This window comes from Schistocerca piceifrons, chromosome 8 (genome assembly GCF_021461385.2).
Source record: "Schistocerca piceifrons isolate TAMUIC-IGC-003096 chromosome 8, iqSchPice1.1, whole genome shotgun sequence".
NCBI lineage: Eukaryota > Metazoa > Arthropoda > Insecta > Orthoptera > Acrididae > Schistocerca > Schistocerca piceifrons.
In genome coordinates, this window is record NC_060145.1 from 493,776,716 (window position 1) to 493,799,768 (window position 23,053).

A 23,053-nucleotide genomic window follows, 5' to 3' on the forward strand; every position below is an offset into this window, starting at 1 on the left:
GAGGGAAGGAGTATGAACGGTACAACTGTGGCAGAACTGTAAACATAAAGCTTCAATGGAAATATACTCTCATTCCAGCTGCGAAAAACATTTAGCGTAAATATTCCACACAAACAAAACTCACGTGGTTAGACCGATGTAGCAACAAAGAGACAGCGGACAATTTATACCCACTGATGCAATATGGGCGTCTGTTCCAACTAGAGGTAAGTATGTATACAACTAACTTTTCTCTACAACTGTCATAAACGTCAGTAGACTCAGAGAATGTAGCATAAGAATGGGGACATGGCCGAAACTATCTTCTAGTAAGGAAGAAGGAATACTGATTAAACCAACTTACCTGGAATTACTCATTACAAAGAGAAGATTATTCTTATGTTTTCTGTAGCATCTTTCATACACTGTCCGTTTCTGGCTACATGTCCATAGGACCTTTTTTCTCTCAATTTCCAGTCAGGACTCCATTCCTGCGGTTCCCTGATTTTATTAACGTTCACCCTGCATACTTAACATGGAACCATGATCATCAGGTGGTGTTCATAGTTAGTGTGTTGTGGACCGTACTACAGGTGGCGCAGATAGTAAACAGCAGCTTTTCAACTGAACGAGGTAGGTTGTTCAGAGAAGGAATGGGCACCATATTACTGATATTATTAAGTTAATCTAGTGAAAGTTTTAACTGCCAATTAAAACATTATTACAGAAGTAGGAACAATGCCCATCAAATAGATCTGACTTACAATCGCCAATGAGACTCTCACTGGATAGGTGAACGTTGAACATCAACACATTGAAAATTTGAGCCAAAGTACAACAAAGCGATATTCGGTGTTCCGAGATTTACACTTGGCTAGCGTCCCCATAAATCGTACTGTGAATGCTGGTAATTTGCATGTTTAGTGTGTGTACTCACCGCATGCGAGAGGCGACGGCGTCATCGTATGGAGGCGTGGGCTGAGGAGCCGTGGGCGCCACAGCTGCAACACGTGTCTGGTCGTGTTGGCTGTGTGGCTGAGTGGTGGCGGCTGTCTTGCTGTCTGGAGCGGCTGGCGTCCTGCAAAGAGGCACACCGCATAGGAAAGTGCACTGTCGCCCAGGCCAGGCGTCATCTCACTTCTGGCAATATTAGTCGGCCTCAACACTGTTGTACTGGGGAGTGTGGGCGCCTAACTCGGCTTATCGCGAGTTCCCGTGTACTGGCGGGTGCGGGGGGAAGAGAGGACTTCGTGACTGCAGCTGTGCTATGAGATGTGCACCGTTTCACTGGGATCCATTGCAGTTTTCATACATCTCGTCAGTTTCCGTATTACTTTCATCGTCATATGCTACATATTCAAATACACTCTCGAGATTAACACTGATTATTACATTGTCTACTGTTTTTTCTGTTAATATATCTCTGCAATCAGTCCCCAGTTTCAACTTATTTTATTTGTTTGGTAGCTTTTAATTACTCATGCTGTGTAATGTTTGGTAAAAAACTCCATCCGAGCATATCTTGGATGGCACAATGGTAGTGACCGAACGCCATGTCATCCTCAGCATTATAGGCGTCATTGGATGCCGATGTGCGGTTGCATGTGGGCATCACACCTATCTTCCATTGTCAGTTTACGAGACCGGAATTGCTACTTGTCAGTCAAATAGCTCCTCAATATGGACCTTAGGGAAAAGTCTTTGAATATTTGCTTTATTGTTCTTAAGTTAGTGGAAGAATCCATTTTCCTGCAGTTTATTGTGTCTTGGTGTTCAAGATAAGCTTTAGAAACTTCAGATCAAAGTAGTGTTGTGAGAGACCCAGCACAGTATGATCCTTACGCTTTAAAACTGCATCTGCTGTAAACACATGTTTTGGCTTATTATAACACAAATCCGTAATTTCTTGTTAAATTCGGTCCAAATCTGAATTTGTTCTGAATGAGCCATTCTCATTTGTCATTTTGCGAATTATGGTAGAGAGTGCTTTGTGGGTCTGAGCAGTCTGCTACCGTGTATTATCAATTTCAATAACATTAGTGGCTGGGATATTAATAATCAGTACTCTTCCAACGTTTTGTGATGTTATCTCCACTCATATCACCGTGATATTCATAGGAGTTTGACTCTGAATGATAAATCTCTTCTATTTCATCAATGTAGTCCATTGCTCCTCTGATGTGGACAACAAAAGACTTTGGCCTTCACTGCTGTTATTCTTTACTCCCAGAATTTCTTAATACTGCCAGCACTTTTTCACGCTGTAATGACTATGCAGCCACGTTGCATACATGAATACCATTGGTTTATTTGCCAGCTGTTCATTATATCGGTTTGCCTTCTAATAGTCATCACGCTTTCCAAAAAAAGTCGGGAGTTTCTCTTACTTTTACATTTTTTGAAACTAAAACCCATCGCCTTGGAAATGTTAGGGAACGTTTTCCCTGTTTCCCGAATAATTATCGGTGGTTTTGAAAAAATAAGCAGTTCTCTCGACGTTAGAAATTTTTTATTCTGTTCATAATAATTCAAAATTTTTCTCTGAATAAGTGCTCTACCGAAGTCATCTAGAGAAACAAATTTTATAGAAATCCTTTGTCCTCTTGGAGTTTCTAATCTTTATATTACAGTTCAATGTGTATTTTTCTATCCTTTTTGATCTTTCACTTTTTCTGCTCGTCAAATTGCTTTCTGTACATGTATCATAATCAGACTCTGCTACTTTGACCGTGTCAAAACTGTACAAGTTTCAAATTTCCTCTCTTCCAACTGAATGTGACTACTTTTGCGACATCCTACTGAAGATATTTCAAAAGGATGTGTTGAAAGACTTCAGAGTACATGCGCTGTAAGAACTGACATTGTAATTCTCTACCCTGAGTCATGGCAGTAACTGTTTACTCTAACGTCATTATGAGTCACGGTCATGAACACGAAGCGGGGAGGGTTGAGGGGGTGAAGAGCAAAACTATAGTGCTTGGTAGTGCTGCTAAGGGACAGTCTATATACAAATGCACCGGCTAACAAATAGCTGGTCGTAATGTTCTGGCTGATCATGTCTTAAAATATTACGTAAAATCTTAGTTTATTCCCTTTCGTGAACGAGTACTGTCACTCGACAGGTGGACGCTGAATATCGTCTGACTGCAAAGTTGGGTAAGAAATACGACAAAGAAAAACTCGATGTTTTGCCGGTTACACTTGGCTAACGCCCCATAAAGAATACTATGAATGCAGAAAATATGTGTACATAGTGAGTGTACTCACGGCGTGCAACAAGCGACGGCCGCATCAGATGGGGCAGAGGGTGGAGCAGCCATGGGCGCCTCGGCTGCGGCAGGACTCCGGCTGTGTTTGCTCTGCGGCTGAGTGGGGCCCGCCTTCTTCTTGTCTCCAGGGGCTGGCGGGCTGCGAAAAGAGACAGTAGGTGCGGAGGTGAAGTGTCGTGCAGGACAGACGTCATCTTATTACTGACGACGTAAGTCGGCCTCAGTAGTAACGCACCTACAGAGGAGTACCTTCGCCGGCTAATCGTGACCCGGCTCGTATTCAGTGTTTGTGCAGGGGATGGGGCAAAGGGGGGGGGGGGGGAGGTGGGCTATCGATGGTACAACTGCGATCGAGAGGCAGCACAGCTATTCCGAAACAACTACCCTTTCTACACCAACCACATCACAAAACTTTTCAAGCCGTTTTTGGGCGTTGTTGTGATAAAGCGTCCTTTCAGAGACACGAATGTCCATCAAGGCGGTGGAATGTGCATACGTCAGATTTTGAGGACCAGATTCGACAACATTTTGAGATGAATTATAGCACAAGTTCCAGGCAAGAGGCTTGTCAACATAGTGTATACCAAAATACGATAATGTGTATATTGCATGACAACCACACCTATTCCTATCACCTACAACGAGTGCAAAGAATATCACCAGCTGATTACCCTCAATTTGAAGGATTTCATCTAGATTTTTGAACTAGATCATCGCGATTTTGGGATATATGTCACCAGTTCCTTTAATGACGAAGCAACCATTACCAGAATTGCCATCATCAGTCTACATAATCGTCATCTGTGGGCTACAGGGTCCCTTGCCAACCACATAATTGGACCGTTTATTATACCACAGGGTCTCGATAGAGGAACGTACCTGGACTTCCTGTGCAATGCGTTGCCAGGGCTGCTTGAAAATATGTCTTTGGCAATAAGACGTGTTATATTGTTTCCCAGACATTGGTTAGGACGTGGAGGCCCTGTGGCGTGTTCTGCTAGATCATCGGACTTAAACCCCGTGGATTTTACCTGTGGGGCGTCTGAAAAGCGTTTTGTTTGCTGAGCCGGTTCCTGATGTGCGGATCCTTCAACAGCATGTTCATGGCACATATGGCATTATTCGGAATGAGACCAGACTGTGCAAAAGAGTGTGGCAATCCATGGTTCAACGTGTGAACGTGTGCACATGCAGACCACTTTGAACATCTGTTGTGACGTGGATGCTATGCACCTTTGTTGTCGTTGCACATACACTGTCCGTTTCTGGCCACATATCCTCAAACATTCTGCGTGGTGTCTGTTTGTTCTAAGTCGTGTCTCCCTACCACTTTCGCGCAACGACGCTCTGAGCGTGTTTTTTAGGGAATTGACTACTTTGAACCTGGGACCTGTTGCTGGTAAGGAGATGTCAGACCACACATGACATGTAGAGTTCAGAAGAGTTCAGTGAGACTAGCGATGATATAATCAAATACTTAATGATTTCAGCGTCAGCTCCACTGCACTCCCTGTAAAAGAATCTTAATACTAACTAAATTTAGTGGAAGGGGTTCAAGGCTTTCCTATTTTTAGTTAGCTGGTAAAATAACGTCGAAAAAGCAGTTAAGTTTACCATTGGAAATTTTATTCTACTCACAAAACATTGTTTATAAATTGCACTATTGATAAAAGGAAATATTTTAATACAGGATGATAAAAACCAACTGCGTTCAACGAAAATGTGAACGAATATTCCCTGAATGGGTTTCCAAGTTCTACAATGGATCGAAGGATGACCTATGCCATATCACATCTATAATCTAGATTTAAGTTAAGTTTCATAAAAGAGAAAACTATCAAAATGGTCTTGAGTGATCCTAAATTATCTTTAATTACTTATTTAACTTGTCGTAAATTACAGTGGCTGATGTGGCTTCTCAATAATTATATAACAGAAAAATCATTGGGTTTTAGATTTTAACCTACGTAGCAAATGTGAATGCCATGAGCTTCAATTGACGATCGACACTAGTATTACGCAAAAAGGGGGTCTAACAGATGAGACTTCTGCAGTTCTGAGTGAAGCTTTATGCGCTGTTATGCGGCATCGCGTGCATTCATTACCTTGTCGTTGGATAGGCAGCGTCAGGGGGTGGCAGGCGGCACAGCTCCAAGCACCTCGCCGTCTCGGAAGCAACTCTCTCCTGACTTCTCGTTACTACAAGTTGGTTTAAAAAAAGCTATCTGGCTGTGTTTTCAGCTGACCAATCAGGGTCTCAACGTTAACCTTAAGCTCCACCTACAAAATATCTGTCTGTCCAATGAGAAACGCTATACTTTTCGTGGTGGGGCAATGTTTTTAACGTTTGCAACGTAAGAGAGACATGAAAAAGTCTCACGCTAAAACTTGCAGCTGGTGTGGCCCTTTTAGTGTTATCATAAGATTTATACTGTTTTTCTGGAGGGCTCTATCTTTTAACATGGGCTGGTGGGTGGTCCTGGCGGTCAGCTGGAGACGTGGGTCTTCTCGTTTCTTCCTCGGAACTGCGTCTGTTTGACGGTGGAAAGGTATGACATGCATTTAGGCGTTCTTGTGTTAGTCTGTGGTATTCCATTTGCTCACTCGTTGATCATATTACTTTGGTTAATTTAATGTCAGGATTTATTTGGAGCTATGTGACATACTGTCGGATTTGCTATCATGTCAGGGTTTTCTGGAAGGTGTTGGATTTGCCTGACACCTTATTGTCCATAGGATCTTTTTTTCCTCAATTTCCAGTCACGACTGCATTCCTGCAGTTCGTTGATTTTATTAACGTTCACCCTGCATACTTAACATGGAACTATGATCATCAGATGGTGTTCATAGTTAGTGTGTTGTGGACTGTACTACAGGTGGCGCAGATAGTAAACACCAGCTTTTCAACTGAACGAGGTAGGTTGTTCAGAGAAGGAATGGGCACCATATTACTGATATTCTTAAGTTAATCTAGGGAAAGTTTTAACTGCCAATTAAAACATTATTACAGAAGTAGAAACAATAACCAGCAAATAGATCTGACATACAATCGCCAATGGGACTTTCTCTGGATAGGTGAACGTTGAAAATCAGCACATTGAAAATTTGAGCCAAAGTACAACAAAGCGATATTCGATGTTCCGAGATTTACACTTGGCTAGCGTCCCCATAAATCGTACTGTGAATGCTGATAATTTGCATGTTTAGTGTGTGTACTCACCGCATGCGAGAGGCGACGGCGTCATCGTATGGAGGCGTGGGCTGAGGAGCCGTGGGCGCCACAGCTGCAACACGTGTCTGGTCGTGTTGGCTGTGTGGCTGAGTGGTGGCAGCCGTCTCGCTGTCTGGAGCGGCTGGCGTCCTGCAAAGAGGCACACCGCATAGGAAAGTGCACTGTCGCCCAGGCCAGGCGTCATCTCACTTCTGGCAATATTAGTCGGCCTCAACACTGTTGTACTGGGGAGTGTGGGCGCCTAACTCGGCTTATCGCGAGTTCCCGTGTACTGGCGGGTGCGGGGGGAAGAGAGGACTTCGTGACTGCAGCTGTGCTATGAGATGTGCACCGTTTCACTGGGATCCATTGCAGTTTTCATACATCTCGTCAGTTTCCATATTACTTTCATCGTCATATGCTACATATTCAAATACACTCTCGAGATTAACATTGATTATTGTATTTTCTACTACATTGGTTCGCAAAGTGTGAGCCAGGACGCACTCGTGCGGCTTAGAATATTTACGGTGCTCCATGTAATATTTTAGGAAAATATTTGGCCAAATATAAATGAACATATAGATACTAAATTTTAACCATTTCACTACAAGTATAATACGGAATGAGTCCTTAAGTTTTGTCGAATAGTTCAGTTTGGTTAAGGAAATAAGCTGGCTTATCCTCCTTGTAGGGTCGATAGTATTCGGAACGTTTCATGCCGACTGTCTTCTCTCCTCCATTGCTGCTAATCTTAGCTAATGGTTGTTTGGAAACTGGGCAAAGGTATTTCAAAATAATGAGCGATTTTAAATCCATTGCTGACCCATGAAGGTCATCCGTTACACCACCGAGAAGTGTAAAATTTCTAGAGAAAGTATAATTGTTACTAGGGCGAGAAAAATATTTATTCGGATGGCAGAATGCTGCGGTCTGGGGAAACAGAATGGTCACATAACTGTCGGAAATTTGGAAATAAGGTCTTATGGGACCAAACTGCTGAGGTCATCGGTCTCTAAGCTTACGCACTACGTAATCTAACTTAAACAAACATACACTAAGGGCAACACACACACACACACATGCTCGAGGGAGGACTCGGAACATCGACGGGGGGGGGGGGGGGGGGGGCACGTGGAACATACCAAGACGCCCAAGACCGCGCGGCTACCAAGCGCGGCTACCCAGCGCGGCTTAATTGTCACATTGCTACAATCGTAATGCTTCATCGTCGTTCATAATTAATAAATGCCTGAAATGCCATGTTCTTCAACTCCTTGTACTAGAACTGCATTACAACAGCCTTACCTTACTTTCACAATTTTTGATAGAAATAATGCGCTTTCAGTGAACCCTTTTTACTTTTGTGTGTAAAACAGAACAATCTCAGTCGCTGGTCGGTACCAGGTGGACAGGAATCCGTGGATGACTGGCACTGACCCTGAATGTTTGCTAACCATGCCCCACTCTCACCACCCTTCGTCCTGTAGGCACCGTGCAGATTATTGTCCAACTCCTTCTTCCATACCTTCTATCCGTTGCCAAACGGCACGACACTTGTGTCGCTGTTACAGTTCGTAACTAAACATTGAGTTAATCCAAAGTGCTGTAAATCTTAACGGATTTCTGGTCGGATCCAAACGTTCAGAATTAGGAGAAAACGGTGAAAAAATATTTGACGACAGACGGATTTTTCCAACGGAAATTCTTACGGATAATATTTGATCATGAGTGAGATTTTCACTCTGCAGCGGAGTGTGCGCTGATATGAAACTTCCTGGCAGATTAAAACTGTGTGCCGGACCGAGACTCGAACTCGGGACTTTTTCCTTTCGCGGGCTAGTGCTCTACCAGCTGAGCTACCCAAGCACGACTCACGACCCGTCCTCACAGCTTTACTTCTGCCAGTATCTCGTCTCCTAGTTTCTAAACTTTACAGAAGCTCTCCTGCGAACCTCGCAGAGCTAGCAGAATATCTGATCATGTCGTGCTTTTGTTTCGCAGTTGATGTGCCTATGGAGGTTTCTCTTTTATGGTGATAGCCATGCTTAAATTGAGCCTTGTGCGCCATGCATGTTATCACGACTTCTCCATAGAACTGAGAGGGTTTCCTGTCGTTCCCAATGATTGCGCTGTTTATTATATCAGTTTGCTCTCTAATAGTCACCACGATTTGCAACAGTGTCGAAATGTTTTGTGAGGAAGTTTCTCTTACTTTTACATTTTTAAAAACTAAAACGCATCTCCTTCGAAATACTCCGGAACTTTTCCCTCCTTTCCGAATAATTATCTTTGTTTTTTGGGTTTCTGAAAAAATAAGCAGGTTTCTCGATCTTAGGATTTTCTCGTTCTGTTCATAATAAATCAAAAATTATCTCTGTATAAGTACTCTATCACAGTCATCTAGAGAAACAAATTTTCTAGAAATCATTTGTGTTCTTGGAGTTTCTAATTTTTCCGCTGTTTCTTTCGTTTTTATAAAACCCTTCAGAGTGTATTTTTTTATCCTTTCTGATATTCCATTGTTTGATGCTCCCCAAATTATTTTTTGTATATGTATTATAATGAGATTCTGCTACTTTCACCCTGGCAAAATTGTACAACTTTGGATATAAGCTTTCTTTCAAATAGATGTGACCACTTTCGCGGTGTTGAAACACTTCAGTGTACATGCGCTGTAAGAATTGACATTGTGATCCGCTATCCTGAGTCATGGCTGTAATTGTTTACTCTAACATCATTATGTGTTACTATCACGACCACGAAGGAGGGGAGGGCGTCAAGTGCAAAAATATCGCGGTTGGGCAGTGCTGCTAAGGGACTGTCAACACACAAATGACGGAAAAATTACTGTGGATAAGTAGATGAACGATTTATCATTGGTCTAGTAAATTTAACACTGTTTCTCCTGAGTCTCCCACACTAGTAGCTCAGCGGAACAAACAACAGTTTGAGAAAAACGGAGCACTAATGAAAGGTACGTATAAAGATCAACAGCTGTCCCGAAGTGGTAACACACCCACTGGGCAGCACACAGAGAATATACAATAATGATATCAAAGAAATTAGAATGGCAGGAACTTCAAAATGTACTTAATGTGGTACTATGAACATCATATGGTGTTTGTAACCAGGAAGTTAGGGACCATGCAATTGGAGGCACTTGCAGGTAACAGGAGGATATCAGTCGTGAACTGAGTGCTCAAAAAAATTCAGATAAGGTAGTAAAGTCGAATCTGAGATACTGAAGAGCCATTTCATAGAAAACAGAAAATTTTTTATTACTGATACACTGGTCAGCGAGAACATTATGGCGAGTGACTTACTATCGATATAAACCTGTCCAGGCGCTAGCAACCTCACCTGGATGAGGAATGTCTGCTAGTCGGCACACTTTTGGTGCATGTGAGAGGGTCGTTCAGATAGTAATACCACACATTTTTTCTCAGAACATATTTATTGTTAAGAGTCAGAAATCAACATGTCTTGTCCATGTCCCGTTTTTCTGCGTTGTCTCCATCGCGTTCTATGGCGGTTCGCCAACGTTGTGGAAGAGTGTGTATTCCCTGCTGGTACAAGCTCTTGTCCTGTAGGCATAGCAACGTTTTCACTGCATGCCTGACACTCTTGTCATCTTCAAAGTGTGTTCCCCGTAGAGAACCTTATGCGGCCCAAAGAGATGGAAGTCCGAGGGCACCCTTGTGGGCTGTAGGGTGGCTGAGGAAGTGATGTCCAACCCAATTTGGAGAGCATGACTGAGCATGGAACTCTGTTTCTGCATTTCCTGAGGCTGTAATTTTCTTTACCGGTCGCCCAACTGTACTCTTATCAACTGGAGCATCGCCATACACTGCGCACGAACGTTCCTGGATGTTCACCACGGTTTCTTTTTCTGCACACAAGAATTCAATAACAGCACACTGCTTGTAACGTGAGTCGTAGGTAGACTTCATTTTGACGCTGTACTACGGCTCTTCTATCTGCCAGAACGGTTCGAAACCACCGGCGTGCAGAACCAATATCAAATTTGAAGCACTAAAAAGGACATTTGTCTATGTATATTAATGGCTTTATCAAAACAAAAAAAAATGTCGGGCATTACTTATTGAACGACCCTCGTACTACCAGTGAGCGAGCATACCTTGCGTAGAATGGAGGGGCCCGCTGTCTGTCTGAATTTGACCGAGGGGAGATTTTGATGGGCCGGAGGCTCGGCACGAGCGTTGGGGAAACTGCACGACTTGTCGGGGGCCCGAGGAGCGCTGTGGTGAGTTTCTTCAAGTCGTGGCCAAGCCGGAGTGAAACCACGGCCAGACGCCATAGGGATGGGCGGCCACACGGCATTACAGGCGTCGGACTGGTGAAAGAGGACAGGAGGGGAACTGTGGCGGAACTGACATCAGTCTTATGCTGGGAAGAGTACAAGTGTGCCTGAACACACAGTGCACCGAACACTCGTGACGATGGGCCTCCACAACCGACGACCCATGCATGCACTATTAACGTCGCAACATCCACAACTACGACTGAAATGGTCACGTGAACCACGGCACTGGACGTTGGCACAGTGGTAGAGCGTCGCACGGAATGATGAAGCCCGATATCTTCTTCATCATACTGATGGGAGGGCGGAGTCCATCGTCTTCCAGGGTAACAGCTTCTTGACGCCTGCACTGTGGACTGGGACAAGCTGGCGGTGGCTACTTTATGCTTTGTGGAACATTCTTAAGGGCAAGAATTGGTCGACCGGGGCATGTGCAAAGCACCATGAAGGCAAATGTGTATCGTACACTAATTGCACACCACGTACAGCCCTTCATGAAGATTATGTTTCCCGACCCCAGTGACAATTTTCAACAACATAATGTGCCGTGTCACAGGGCCAGGAAAGCGATGTAGTGTTTCGAGAGACACAGTGGCAATTCCAGTTGATGTGCGAGCCCCCCAGGTCTCCAGACCGAACACTGGTCAATTCAGGAGACCAATGGTACATCATTCATATTAGCTATTCTTGTCCACTGTGTCTGTTCCGTTATTTGTATGTAGACAGTCCCTTAGCAGCACTACCCAACCACGATACTTTTGCACTTGACCCCCTCCCCCCTTTGTGGCCGTGATGGTAACACGTAATGGTGTTAGAGCAAACAATTACTGCCATGACTGAGGGTAGCGGATCGCAATGTCGGTTCTGATCGAACACATCTGGAATGTGATTGGCGGCAGATTTCATCTCCCTTCCTCGAAATTTACGGGAATTAGATGACTTGTGTGTGCAGATATGGTGTCAACTCCCTCTATCAGCGTACCAAGGAATCACTGCTTCCATGAACAAGGCGACGCCACTGTTATCCGTGATATAGGCAGCAACCGGCTATCAAGTAGCTGATCGTAATGTTCTGGCTGAGCAATGCATTGAACTATTGCGTAAAATCTTATTTTATTATCACCTATCGCGAACGCGTACTGTCACTCGACAGGCGGACGCTGAATGTCGTCTGAATGCAAAGCTGGGTAAGAAATACAACAAAGAGAAAGTCGATGCTTTGCCAGTTACACTTGGCTAACACCCCATAAAAATTACTGCGAATGTGGGAAATAAGCATACGTTGTGGGTGTACTCACGGCGTGCGACAAGCGGCGGTCGCATCAGACGAGGCAGAGGGTGGAGCAGCCACGGGCGCCGCGGCTGCGGCAGGAGTCCGGCTGTGTTTGCTCTGCGGCTGAGTGGTGCCCGCCTTCTTCTTGTCTCCAGCGGATGGAGGGCTGCGGAAAGAGACAGTAGGACTGGAAGAGAAATGTCACTGAGGCCAGACGTCACCCTACTACTGACGATAGTAGTCGGCCACAGTAGTAACGCACCTGGAGAGGGTACCTTCGCCGCTTTATCGTGATCCGGCTCGTAAGTAGTGTTTGGACAGGGGGATGGGGTGGGGGGATGGTAGGGGGTCTATCGACGGTACAACCGCAATTTGAGGGTGGGGAGGAGGAAGGGGGGTGGGAACGAATATGGACGGTACAACTATGATCTCGCTGTGAACATGAAGCATCAAGGAAAATATACTGTCACTCCAGCTGTTAAAAAGCATTTAGCGTAAATGTTCTGTACAAGCAAAACTTACGTGATTAGAGCGATTTAGCAACAAAGAGACAGCGGACAGTTTACTCACTGATGTAATATGGGCATCTGTTCCAACTAGAGGTAGGTTTGTACACATCTGACCTTTCTCTACAACTGTCATAAACTTTAAGTAGACTCACCAAGTGGAACATCTACAGGTTTACTTCAAATTGCGCTATAGCCCAAACAAGGTTGTAGTAAAGAAGAAGAGTCCTAATGAAACCATTTGCGTCTTCCTTTTACTTATCTCTGTGCCTGTATATATTTTCAATCGATTTTACGTGCTCACAAGCATATTATGTAGGGCAATCTTAGATGAAATGTCATTTGGCTAATTCCAAGTACTACGAACCAGTAGACCTAAGCACTCTGAGACAGGAAAAAGGCAAGTTGAGACTTGATCCCACAGTTTTTTGTTAGGACTTATCTTCTGTTTGCAGAAAACGTCAGCCTATCTGTCTAGACGCAAAGGAGGAATATTGCGCTAAAACAAATCGTTGTGAACCAGGTTTAAAGTCAACATTTCTTTATATCCATAAATTTCAATGAAACTGAACCCCCACACATGTATTGTGTGACGTCATGAGTTTCATAAAAATTCCTGATTCAGACGGTCTTGTTAAAGGAATTCACTCGTCTACCATCCGTTATAATACTTCTACAAAGTGGTGCATTATACGGCATGTTAGCCACTCTGATGCCTTTGTGAGATGGTAAGATAACATCTGCCTGTTTTAAAGGTATCTCAAGATGTTGACCTGTGTGCTATTGGAGACGTCTCATTAACTTTCAATCAATGGGGAATATTATCATCTGTCGCTTTGGATAGCAACACTGTAAAAGTGGAGTGGAGGTTTCTGCTCCACAATTTGCACATATATGCAGCATAGCTTCATATGCATGTATAGGTAGTGAGTGTACTCACGGAGTAAGACAAGGGACGGCCGCGTCAGATGGGCCAGAGTGTGGAGCAGCCACGGGCGCCGCGGCTCCGGCAGGAGTCCGGCCGTGTTTGCTCTGCGGCTGAGAGACGGACGTCTTCTTCTTGTCTCCAGCGGCTGGCGGGCTGCGAAAAGAGACAGTAGGTCCGGAAGTGAAATATAGTGGAGGCCAGACGTCATCCTACTACTGACGATATTAGTCGGCCTGGAGAGGGGTACCTTTGGCACCTTATCGTGAGAATGTTCGTAATCAGTGTTTGGGCAATGAAGATCGCGGCGGAGGGGAGTAAGGATTGCAATGTTGAGTGAAAGAACAACAGAGCGACATTCGGTGTTCCGAGATTCACACTTGGCTAGCGTCGCCATAAATCGTACTGTGAATGCTGATAATTTGCATGTTTAGTGTGTGTACTCACCGCATGCGAGAGGCGACGGCGTCATCATATGGAGGAGTGGGCTGAGGAGCCGTGGGCGCCACAGCTGCAACACGTGTCTGATCCTGTTTGGTGTGTGGCTGAATGGAGGCGACCGTCTTGCCGTCTCCAGTGGTTGGCGTGCTGCGAAGAGAAACACAGCTTGGGAAAGTGTAGCGTCACCCAGTCCAGACGTCATCCTGACAATATTAAGCGGCTTTAGCATTGTTGCACCGGCGAGTGTAGGTGCTTCACACGGCTCACCGTGAGTCCATATGTACTGCGGGACGTAGAGAGGACGTTGTGCCTGCACAGCCCACCGTGAAAAGTGCACCGATTCACTGGGATCCATTACAGTTTTCATACATCGCGTCAGTTTCCATATTACTTTCATCGTCGTGTGCTACATATTCAACTTCACTCTCGAGACTAACACTGTTTCTTCTATCTCTGCGCCAATGTTCAGTTTAAAGTTGTTTTAAATGGTTTTAGCTTTTGGCTAGTGATGCTTTGTAATGTTAGGTGAAAAACTCTATCCGAACAGACCTCTGGAGGTACAACGGTAGTCACCGAAGGCCTTGCCATCCTCAGCGAGTAGGCGCCAATGGATGCGGATATGGAGGGGCATGTGGTCAGCACACCGTTCTCTCGTTGTCAGTTTACGAGACCGGAATTGCTACTTGTCAATCAAGTAGCTCCAAATTTTATATCTTAGGGAAAAGTCTTTGGATATTTGCTATATTGTACTTTAGTTAATGGAAGAAACCATTCTCTGGCTAGTATGCAAGATATGCTTCAGAGCATGGGTGGGTGGGTACGAGAGTTGCCCGCATGGTTGTCCGCGGGCACCGTTAGCCGCGAGGACAACGCTGAGCAGCTGAGGGCACGTAGTGCGGGTAGCAGAGCTGTGCGGCGTGGCTGGCCGCTCGGCTCTCCACACAGCTCGAGGGCAACCGTGCCGGCGCGAGAGCGCTTCCCGCGCACTGCTGACTATGGAGGAGCTAACGTACGTAGTGCAGCTGGAACACACGTACGTCCAAGGTCGTTTCACGTATTTGCGGCGTCCGTGAACACGGCAACGGGACACGGTTATCGGTAGGCTAATCAAATGTGGAACAACGTGCGTGTGTGGGATGTGACTGTGAAACGTGCTTACCCGAAGTTTGTGTATCCTGTGCCATGCAACGGTTGGCCATGTACGGACGAAACACAGTTTCGAACCATTGCAACACGTTCTACTTTCATTGCTACAAATAGGATACAGACGTAAAGGGTTAAGAAACGAACACATCTGTATTGCAAATGTTACGTTATACACTCCTGGAAATTGAAATAAGAACACCGTGAATTCATTGTCCCAGGAAGGGGAAACTTTATTGATACATTCCTGGGGTCAGATACATCACATGATCACACTGACAGAACCACAGGCACATAGACACAGGCAACAGAGCATGCACAATGTCGGCACTAGTACAGTGTATATCCACCTTTCGCAGCAATGCAGGCTGCTATTCTCCCATGGAGACGATCGTAGAGATGCTGGATGTAGTCCTGTGGAACGGCTTGCCATGCCATTTCCACCTGGCGCCTCAGTTGGACCAGCGTTCGTGCTGGACGTGCAGACCGCGTGAGACGACGCTTCATCCAGTCCCAAACATGCTCAATGGGGGACAGATCCGGAAACCTTGCCGGCCAGGGTAGTTGACTTACACCTTCTAGAGCACGTTGGGTGGCACGGGATACATGCGGACGTGCATTGTCCTGTTGGAACAGCAAGTTCCATTGCCGGTCTAGGAATGGTAGAACGATGGGTTCGATGACGGTTTGGATGTACCGTGCACTATTCAGTGTCCCCTCGACGATCACCAGTGGTGTACGGCCAGTATAGGAGATCGCTCCCCACACCATGATGCCGGGTGTTGGCCCTGTGTGCCTCGGTCGTATGCAGTCCTGATTGTGGCGCTCACCTGCATGGCGCCAAACACGCATACAACCATCATTGGCACCAAGGCAGAAGCGACTCTCATCGCTGAAGACGACACGTCTCCATTCGTCCCTCCATTCACGCCTGTCGCGACACCACTGGAGGCGGGCTGCACGATGTTGGGGCGTGAGCGGAAGACGGCCTAACGGTGTGCGGGACCGTAGCCCAGCTTCATGGAGACGGTTGCGAATGGTCCTCGCCGATACCCCAGGAGCAACAGTGTCCCTAATTTGCTGGGAAGTGGCGGTGCGGTCCCCTACGGCACTGCGTAGGATCCTACGGTCTTGGCGTGCATCCGTGCGTCGCTGCGGTCCGGTCCCAGGTCGACGGGCACGTGCACCTTCCGCCGACCACTGGCGACAACATCGATGTACTGTGGAGACCTCACGCCCCACGTGTTGAGCAATTCGGCGGTACGTCCACCCGGCCTCCCGCATGCCCACTATATGCCCTCGCTCAAAGTCCGTCAACTGCACATACGGTTCACGTCCACGCTGTCGCGGCATGCTACCAGTGTTAAAGACTGCGATGGAGCTCCGTATGCCACGGCAAACTGGCTGACACTGACGGCGGCGGTGCACAAATGCTGCGCAGCTAGCGCCATTCGACGGCCAACACCGCGGTTCCTGGTGTGTCCGCTGTGCCGTGCGTGTGATCATTGCTTGTACAGCCCTCTCGCAGTGTCCGGAGCAAGTATGGTGGGTCTGACACACCGGTGTCAATGTGTTCTTTTTTCCATTTCCAGGAGTGTATTTACACAGAAGTGGATAGTTCAGAGGAGGGGGTACCACGTACCAATAGGTTACAGGCGTTAATTTACATCATCCGCGATGTTTTTACAATGATTTTAAACCAGCACCTCAACATTTGGTGTGAAACTATTGGTCATTAGGCGCACTGCACCAGTCAGCTGAACATCAGTAACACTAATCCTAAGCTTCGGTTTTGTCACTTTATTTATGGAGTAAACACTTTAGCACAAGTATATTATTCCAAAAAATCCATACACACTGGCAGCTATTTTAAATAACAATGGGAACTGTTCACGTGGGAAATATTTATAGGAGCTTTCCAAGGTATCTTCAGTGAGAAACTTCTCCTTCGGCACACGATTGCATTGAAAGTGAGTTCCAACTGAATTTCAGGAGGCAAATTTTCAACGTTAACTACAAAAGGAGTCGCAAAAGGCGTGATATCGCATTCCAGTCGATTTAAGTCCTCAAATCAACCGGGTGATCAAAAAATCTGTATAAACCTGAAAACTGAATAAATCACGGAATAATGTAGACAGAGAGGTACAAATTGACACACATGCATAGAATAAAAAGGGGTTTATCAAAACCAAAAAGATACAAATTTCAAAAAATGTCTGACACATGGCGCTTCATCGGATCACAATAGCAATAATCAGCATAACAAAGTAAGACAAAGCAAAGAGGATGTTCTTTACAGGAAATGCTCAATATGTCCACCATCATTCCTCAACAGTAGCTGTAGTCGAGTAATAATGTCGTGAACAGCACTGTAAAGCATGTCCGGAGTTATGGTGAGGCATTGGCGTCGGATGTTGTCTTTCAGCATCCCTAGAGATGTCGGTCGATCACGATACACTTGCGACTTCAGGTAACCCCAAAGCCAATAATCGCACGGACTGAGGTCTGGCGACCTGGGAGGGCAAGCATGACGAAAGTGGCGGCTGAGCACACGATCATCACCAAACGACGCGCACAAGAGATCTTTCACGCGTGTAGCAATGTGGAGTGGAGCGCCATCCTGCATCGTACGTTCCAGAAGGTGTTTATCAGCCATGCTGGGGACGATGCGATTCTGTAACATATCGGCGTACCTCTCATCCGTCGCGGTAGCAGTTTTGCTGTCCAGCGCCACCTGTCGGACATTTTGTGACCTTTTTTTTCTTTTTTTGGTCCAATAAAAATCCCCATGTCATTCCAAGCATGTGTGTCAATTTTTACCTCTCTATCTACATTATTCCGTGGTTTATTGAGTTTTCAAATTTATGCTGACTTTTTGATCACCCGGTACTATCAAAAATGCCTTTGAGAGACTGTAGCACCGTTACAAACCCATCTAAATGTTCTATGAGCCTCTTCTGTTCCAAATCGTTTTCCCTAACAACTAGACCAACGCTCGGGAAATGTACCCACGACATTTCTGACAGTTGCTTTGTCCACAAAAGCAGTTTTCTCTTGAATGCCAAAACAGTGTCAAACACTTCGCTAATTACCTTATTTCTAACTTGCAAAGCTACGTTCAAGCTATTCAGATGCATGGTTATGTCAGTTAAAAACCCAAGGTCTAAAATCCAGTGTGCGTCATCCAATTCTTTCAGCGGTTTTCCTTTCGCATCCATGAATAATACTATATCTTTACGTAAATTAAAAAACCGTTCTAAAAAAACGCCTCAACTCAACCAGCGTGTTTCACAAGAAATATTGAACATCGCGGTATTCGCACTCGAGAACTGCCAGGAACGATTTGAACTGTCTGTGTCCCAATGAGTTTGTTAACTGTTTTTATAACCACGTCCATGACGCCAACAAGTTCGGCACATTTTTCTAGCGAATTAACACGGTGACGAACGCAATGTATTGCTGGTAGTTCCAGCTGGACATCGACGGCTTTCAACTTTTTTCGTATCACAGCAACGACTCCAGACTTATGACCAATCGTTGCAGGAGCCCCATCTGTTGCAATCGATGAAAGTTTTTCCCAACATAGCTCGTATTTCTCTATTACATATTCTACGCACGAAAATATATCGTCGGCCGTTGTTGTGTAATGCGTTGGCACTAAACCGAGGAGTTCGTCAATCACATTAAACTGAGCATGATTTAGTCTCAAAAAGACTGAAAGTTGAACATGATCACATACATCAGTGCTTTCGTCCAATGCTAATGAAAGGAAATCCGAATCTTTTATCCTGTTTCTTAATTGGGCTTCCAAATCGTGTGCCATTTCTTCAATGCGCCTGCAAACCGTTCTCAGTGAAAGACGAACGGTTTCAAAAACAGGAAAACTTGCTGGGCGCAAAATTGTTGCGGCAGCAAGAAAACAGTCTTTTACAAATTCTCCATCGCCGAAGGGCCGTGCTGTTTTAGTTATTTTAAAAGCTACATGATAGGCTACTGTCATCGCCGAGCGGTCTGAGGCGCTGCAGTCATGGACTGTGCGGCTGATACCGGCGGAGGTTCGAGTCCTCCCTCGGGCATGGGTGTGTGTGTTTGTCCTTAGGATAATTTTGGGTAAATAGTGTGTAGGCTTAGGGACTGATGACCTTAGAAGTTAAGTCCCATACGATTTCACACACTTGTGCACTGTCATCGCTGCATCGTTGTGGATGATGAGGGTTTTGTCCTGTAAATACTTACAGGAGGAATTAAAAGTGACGGAAGATGCACATAACACATTATTAATAACAATAATAATGTGAATCACTGTGATAGTTATCTACGTGCGTACGTACGTTTTTTTTCCTTTTTCTGCTTCACTTCGATAAGATTGGCTTTTCTTTCTTCGTTATTCAAAACGACTCTATGCTTCTCGTGAAGCAGTTGATCATATCGCTTCACATTGTACTTCTTCCATGAAGACAATGTTGCATTTCAAATCCAACACTGAGGTCCGCTTAGCGTTCCAACAAAAAATACTCTTCTTCCCACTGTGGATTGACGAGTATGGGTTAAAGGACTTTCGTTTCAACGATTTTAACTCCTCCTCAGCCATTTTCCACCCACTAGTTCTGTTGTATCACAAATACCGAACGCGATGTCTACCCAGACAATAGAAATGACTGGAAGTAAACGGACCGAGTGGCTCCGCGCGGTACAGTGACGTGCGTGGCTGGGTGAGTAGAGGGTGGGGGGTACTGCTGGCTGGCAGAGTGGGGGAGAGCCGCGGGCACACTTTGCGGAGGGTTCAAATCAAAGTAGTGTTACGAGAGCCCCAGAGCAGTGTGATCCTTATGCTTTAACTGCGTCAGCTATAAACACATACTTTGGCTATAAACACATACTTTTATTATAATACAAAATTCGTAAGAGCTTATTTCTTGAAACTTACTGGCAGATTACAACTGTGTTCCAGACCGAGATTCGAACTCGGGACCTTTGCCTTTCGTGGGCAAGTGCTCTACATCTGAGCTACCCAAGCACGACTCACGCCCCCTCCTCACAGCTTTACTTCTGCCAGTACCTCGCCTCCTACCTTCCAAACTTCACAGAAGCTCTCCTGCGAACCTTGCAGAATTAGCACTCCTGAATGAATCGATATTTGCAAAGGTCCCGAGTTCGAGTCTCAGTCCGGCACACAGTTTTAATCTGCCAGGAGGTTTCATATCAGCGCACACTCCGCTGCAGAGTGAAAATCTCATTCCAGCATATTCCTTGCTAAGCTCGGTGCAAATGTGAATTTATTCTGAATGAGCCATTCGCATATGTCCATTAGCGAGTTACGGTAGTGTAGTTTTTGTGGTCTCAGCAGTGTTCTATCGTGTATTATCAATTCTAAAAACTTGGCAACAGGGATATTAATAATCAGTACCCTTCTAACCCTTTTTGTGATGTATCCCCATTCACTTCATCGTGATATTGTTAGGACTTTGACTTCGAATTGTAAATTGTGTTCCATCAATATAACCCATTGCCCCTCTGATGTGGACAACAAAAGCACTTTGGCCTTCATTGCTGTTATTCTCTATACCCAGAATTTCTTAATATTACTGGCACTTATTGACGTTTAATGCCTATGCATCTACGTAGCGTACGTGAATGCCATTGGTTATTTGCCCGCCGTTCATTATATCAGATTGCTTTCTAATAATCACCACGCTTTGCAACAAGGCCGGAATGTTTTACTAGTATGTTTCTCTTAGTCTAATATTTTTTAAAACTAAAATGCATCTCTGAAATATTCCAGAACGTTTCCCCTCCTTCCAGAAAAATTATCGGTGGTTTTGAAAAAATAAGCAGCTTTCTCGACGTTAGGATTTTCATGTTACGTTTATAATAGTCCCAAAATTTTATCTAAATAAGTGCTGTATCGAAGTCATCTAGAGAAGCAAATTTTCTGGAAACCCTTTAACTTTTTGGAGTTTCTCATTTTCTCGGTTTCTTTTTGTTTCATAAAATCCTTCAAAGTGTATTTTTCTATCCTTTCTGATATTCCACCTTATCTGCTCGCCCAATTGCTTTGGGTACATATATCAAAGTCTGATTCTGCTACTTTCACCCTGCCAAAATAGTAAAACTTTGAATATAAGCTGTCCTTCAACTGAATGGCACTGTTTTCACGACATTCTACTGATTACATTTCACGAGGACGTGTTGAAACACTTCAAAGTACATGCGCTGTAAGAACAGACATTGCGATCTGCTACCTTCAGTCATGGCAGTAATTGTTTACTCTAACACCATTATGTGTTACCATCACGCCCACAAAGGAGGGAGGGGGTCAAGTGCGAAAATATCGTGGTTGGGTAGTGCTGCTAAGGGACTGTCTACACACAAATAACGGAACAGACACAGTGGACAAGAATAGCAGGTCCTCTAAGATAAATGATTTACCGTTGGTCTACTGAATTTACCACTGTTTCTCCTCAGTTTCCCACACTAGTGGCTCAGTACATCAAACAACTTTTTGTGCAAAATAGAGCACTAATTAAAGGTACATATAACGGTCAACAGTTGTACCGAAGTGATAACACAACCACTGGGCAGCATGCAAAGAATATACAATAATAATATCAAAGAAATTAGAATGGCAGTAACTTCAAAATGCGCTTAATGTGGTACTACGACCATCAGATGATGTTTGTAAACAGAAAGTTAGGGATCATGCAATTGAGGGCACTGACAGGTAACATGAGGGTATCAGTTCCTGAACGGGTGCTCAAAAAAATTCGAATAAGGCAGTAAAGTCGAATCTGTAATATTAGGGATCCATTTCATAGAAAAAAGCTTTTTAAAATTTTATTACAGGTACACTGGCCAGCGGGAACATTATGAACAGCGACCTACTATCGATATAAACCCGTCCAGGTGCTAACAACCTCACCTGGTAAGGAATCTCTGCTAGTCAGGCACACGGATCGTGCATGTACGAAGGTCGTTCAATAAGTAATGCCCCACATTTTTCTCCATGAACATTTTTATTGTTAAGAGTCAGAATCTGCTGACTATATACATCAACATGTATTGTGCATTTCCTATTTTTCTACATAGGCCCCATCAAGTTCTATGGCCTTATGCCAACGTCGAGGAAGAACATATATTCCCTGCTGGTAAAAGCTCTTGTCCTGTAGGCATAGCCAAGTTTTCTCTGCATGACTGACACTCCCGTCATTTTCAAATTGTGTTCCCCATAGAGAATCTTTAAGCAGCCCAAAGAGATGGAACTCCGAGGGTGCCAGGTCTGGACTGTAGGGTGGATGAGGCAATGATGCCCAACCCAATTTGGCCTGCGTGGCCGAGCATGGAACTCTGTGTCTGCATTTCCTGAGGCTGTAATTTTCTTTACTGGTCGCCCAACTGTACTCTTATCAACTGGAGCATCGCCATACACTGCACACGAACGTTCCTGGATGTTCACCACGGTTTCTTTTTCTGCACACAAGAATTCAATAACAGCACGCTGCTTGTAACGTGAGTCGTAGGTAGATGTCATTTTGACGCTGTACTACGGCTCCGCTATCTGCCAGAACGGTTCGAAACCACCGGCGCGCGGAACAAATATCAAATTTGAAGCACCAACGAGGACGTTTGTCTATGTATATTAATGGCTTTTTTTTAAAAAATGTCGGGCATTACTTATTGAACGACCCTCGTACTACCAGTGAGTGAGAAGACCTTGCGTAGAATGGAGAGGGCGCGCGATCTGTCTGAATTTGATAGCCCGGGGGCTCGGCACGAGCATTCCGGAGACTGCTGCGGTGAGTGTCTTCAACGCGTGGTCAAACTAAAATGAAACCATGGGGATCGGCGGCCACACCTCATTACAGGCGTCGGATATGGTAAGCTGTCAGGCCGGTAAAACAGGGCAGGCGGTGAGCAGTGGCGGAACTGACATCAGTCTTATGCTGCGCAGAATACAAGTGTGCCTGAACACACAGTGCACCGAA

At 45.0% G+C, this 23,053-nt stretch overlaps 1 protein-coding gene across 1 annotated transcript in view; it reads right to left on the reverse strand.

Annotated features, from left to right (window-relative positions):
- LOC124712490 (proteoglycan 4-like) overlaps positions 1–23,053 on the reverse strand; it is a 113,309-nt gene that overhangs the window by 21,211 nt on the left and 69,045 nt on the right. Inside the window, exons 5-10 of the mRNA XM_047242785.1 lie at positions 13,935–14,075; positions 13,503–13,643; positions 12,082–12,222; positions 6,469–6,609; positions 3,247–3,387; positions 917–1,057 (exon numbers count right to left, since the gene is read on the reverse strand). Coding sequence (XP_047098741.1) covers positions 917–1,057; positions 3,247–3,387; positions 6,469–6,609; positions 12,082–12,222; positions 13,503–13,643; positions 13,935–14,075 — 846 coding nt within the window. The remainder of the gene's footprint in view (positions 1–916; positions 1,058–3,246; positions 3,388–6,468; positions 6,610–12,081; positions 12,223–13,502; positions 13,644–13,934; positions 14,076–23,053) is intronic.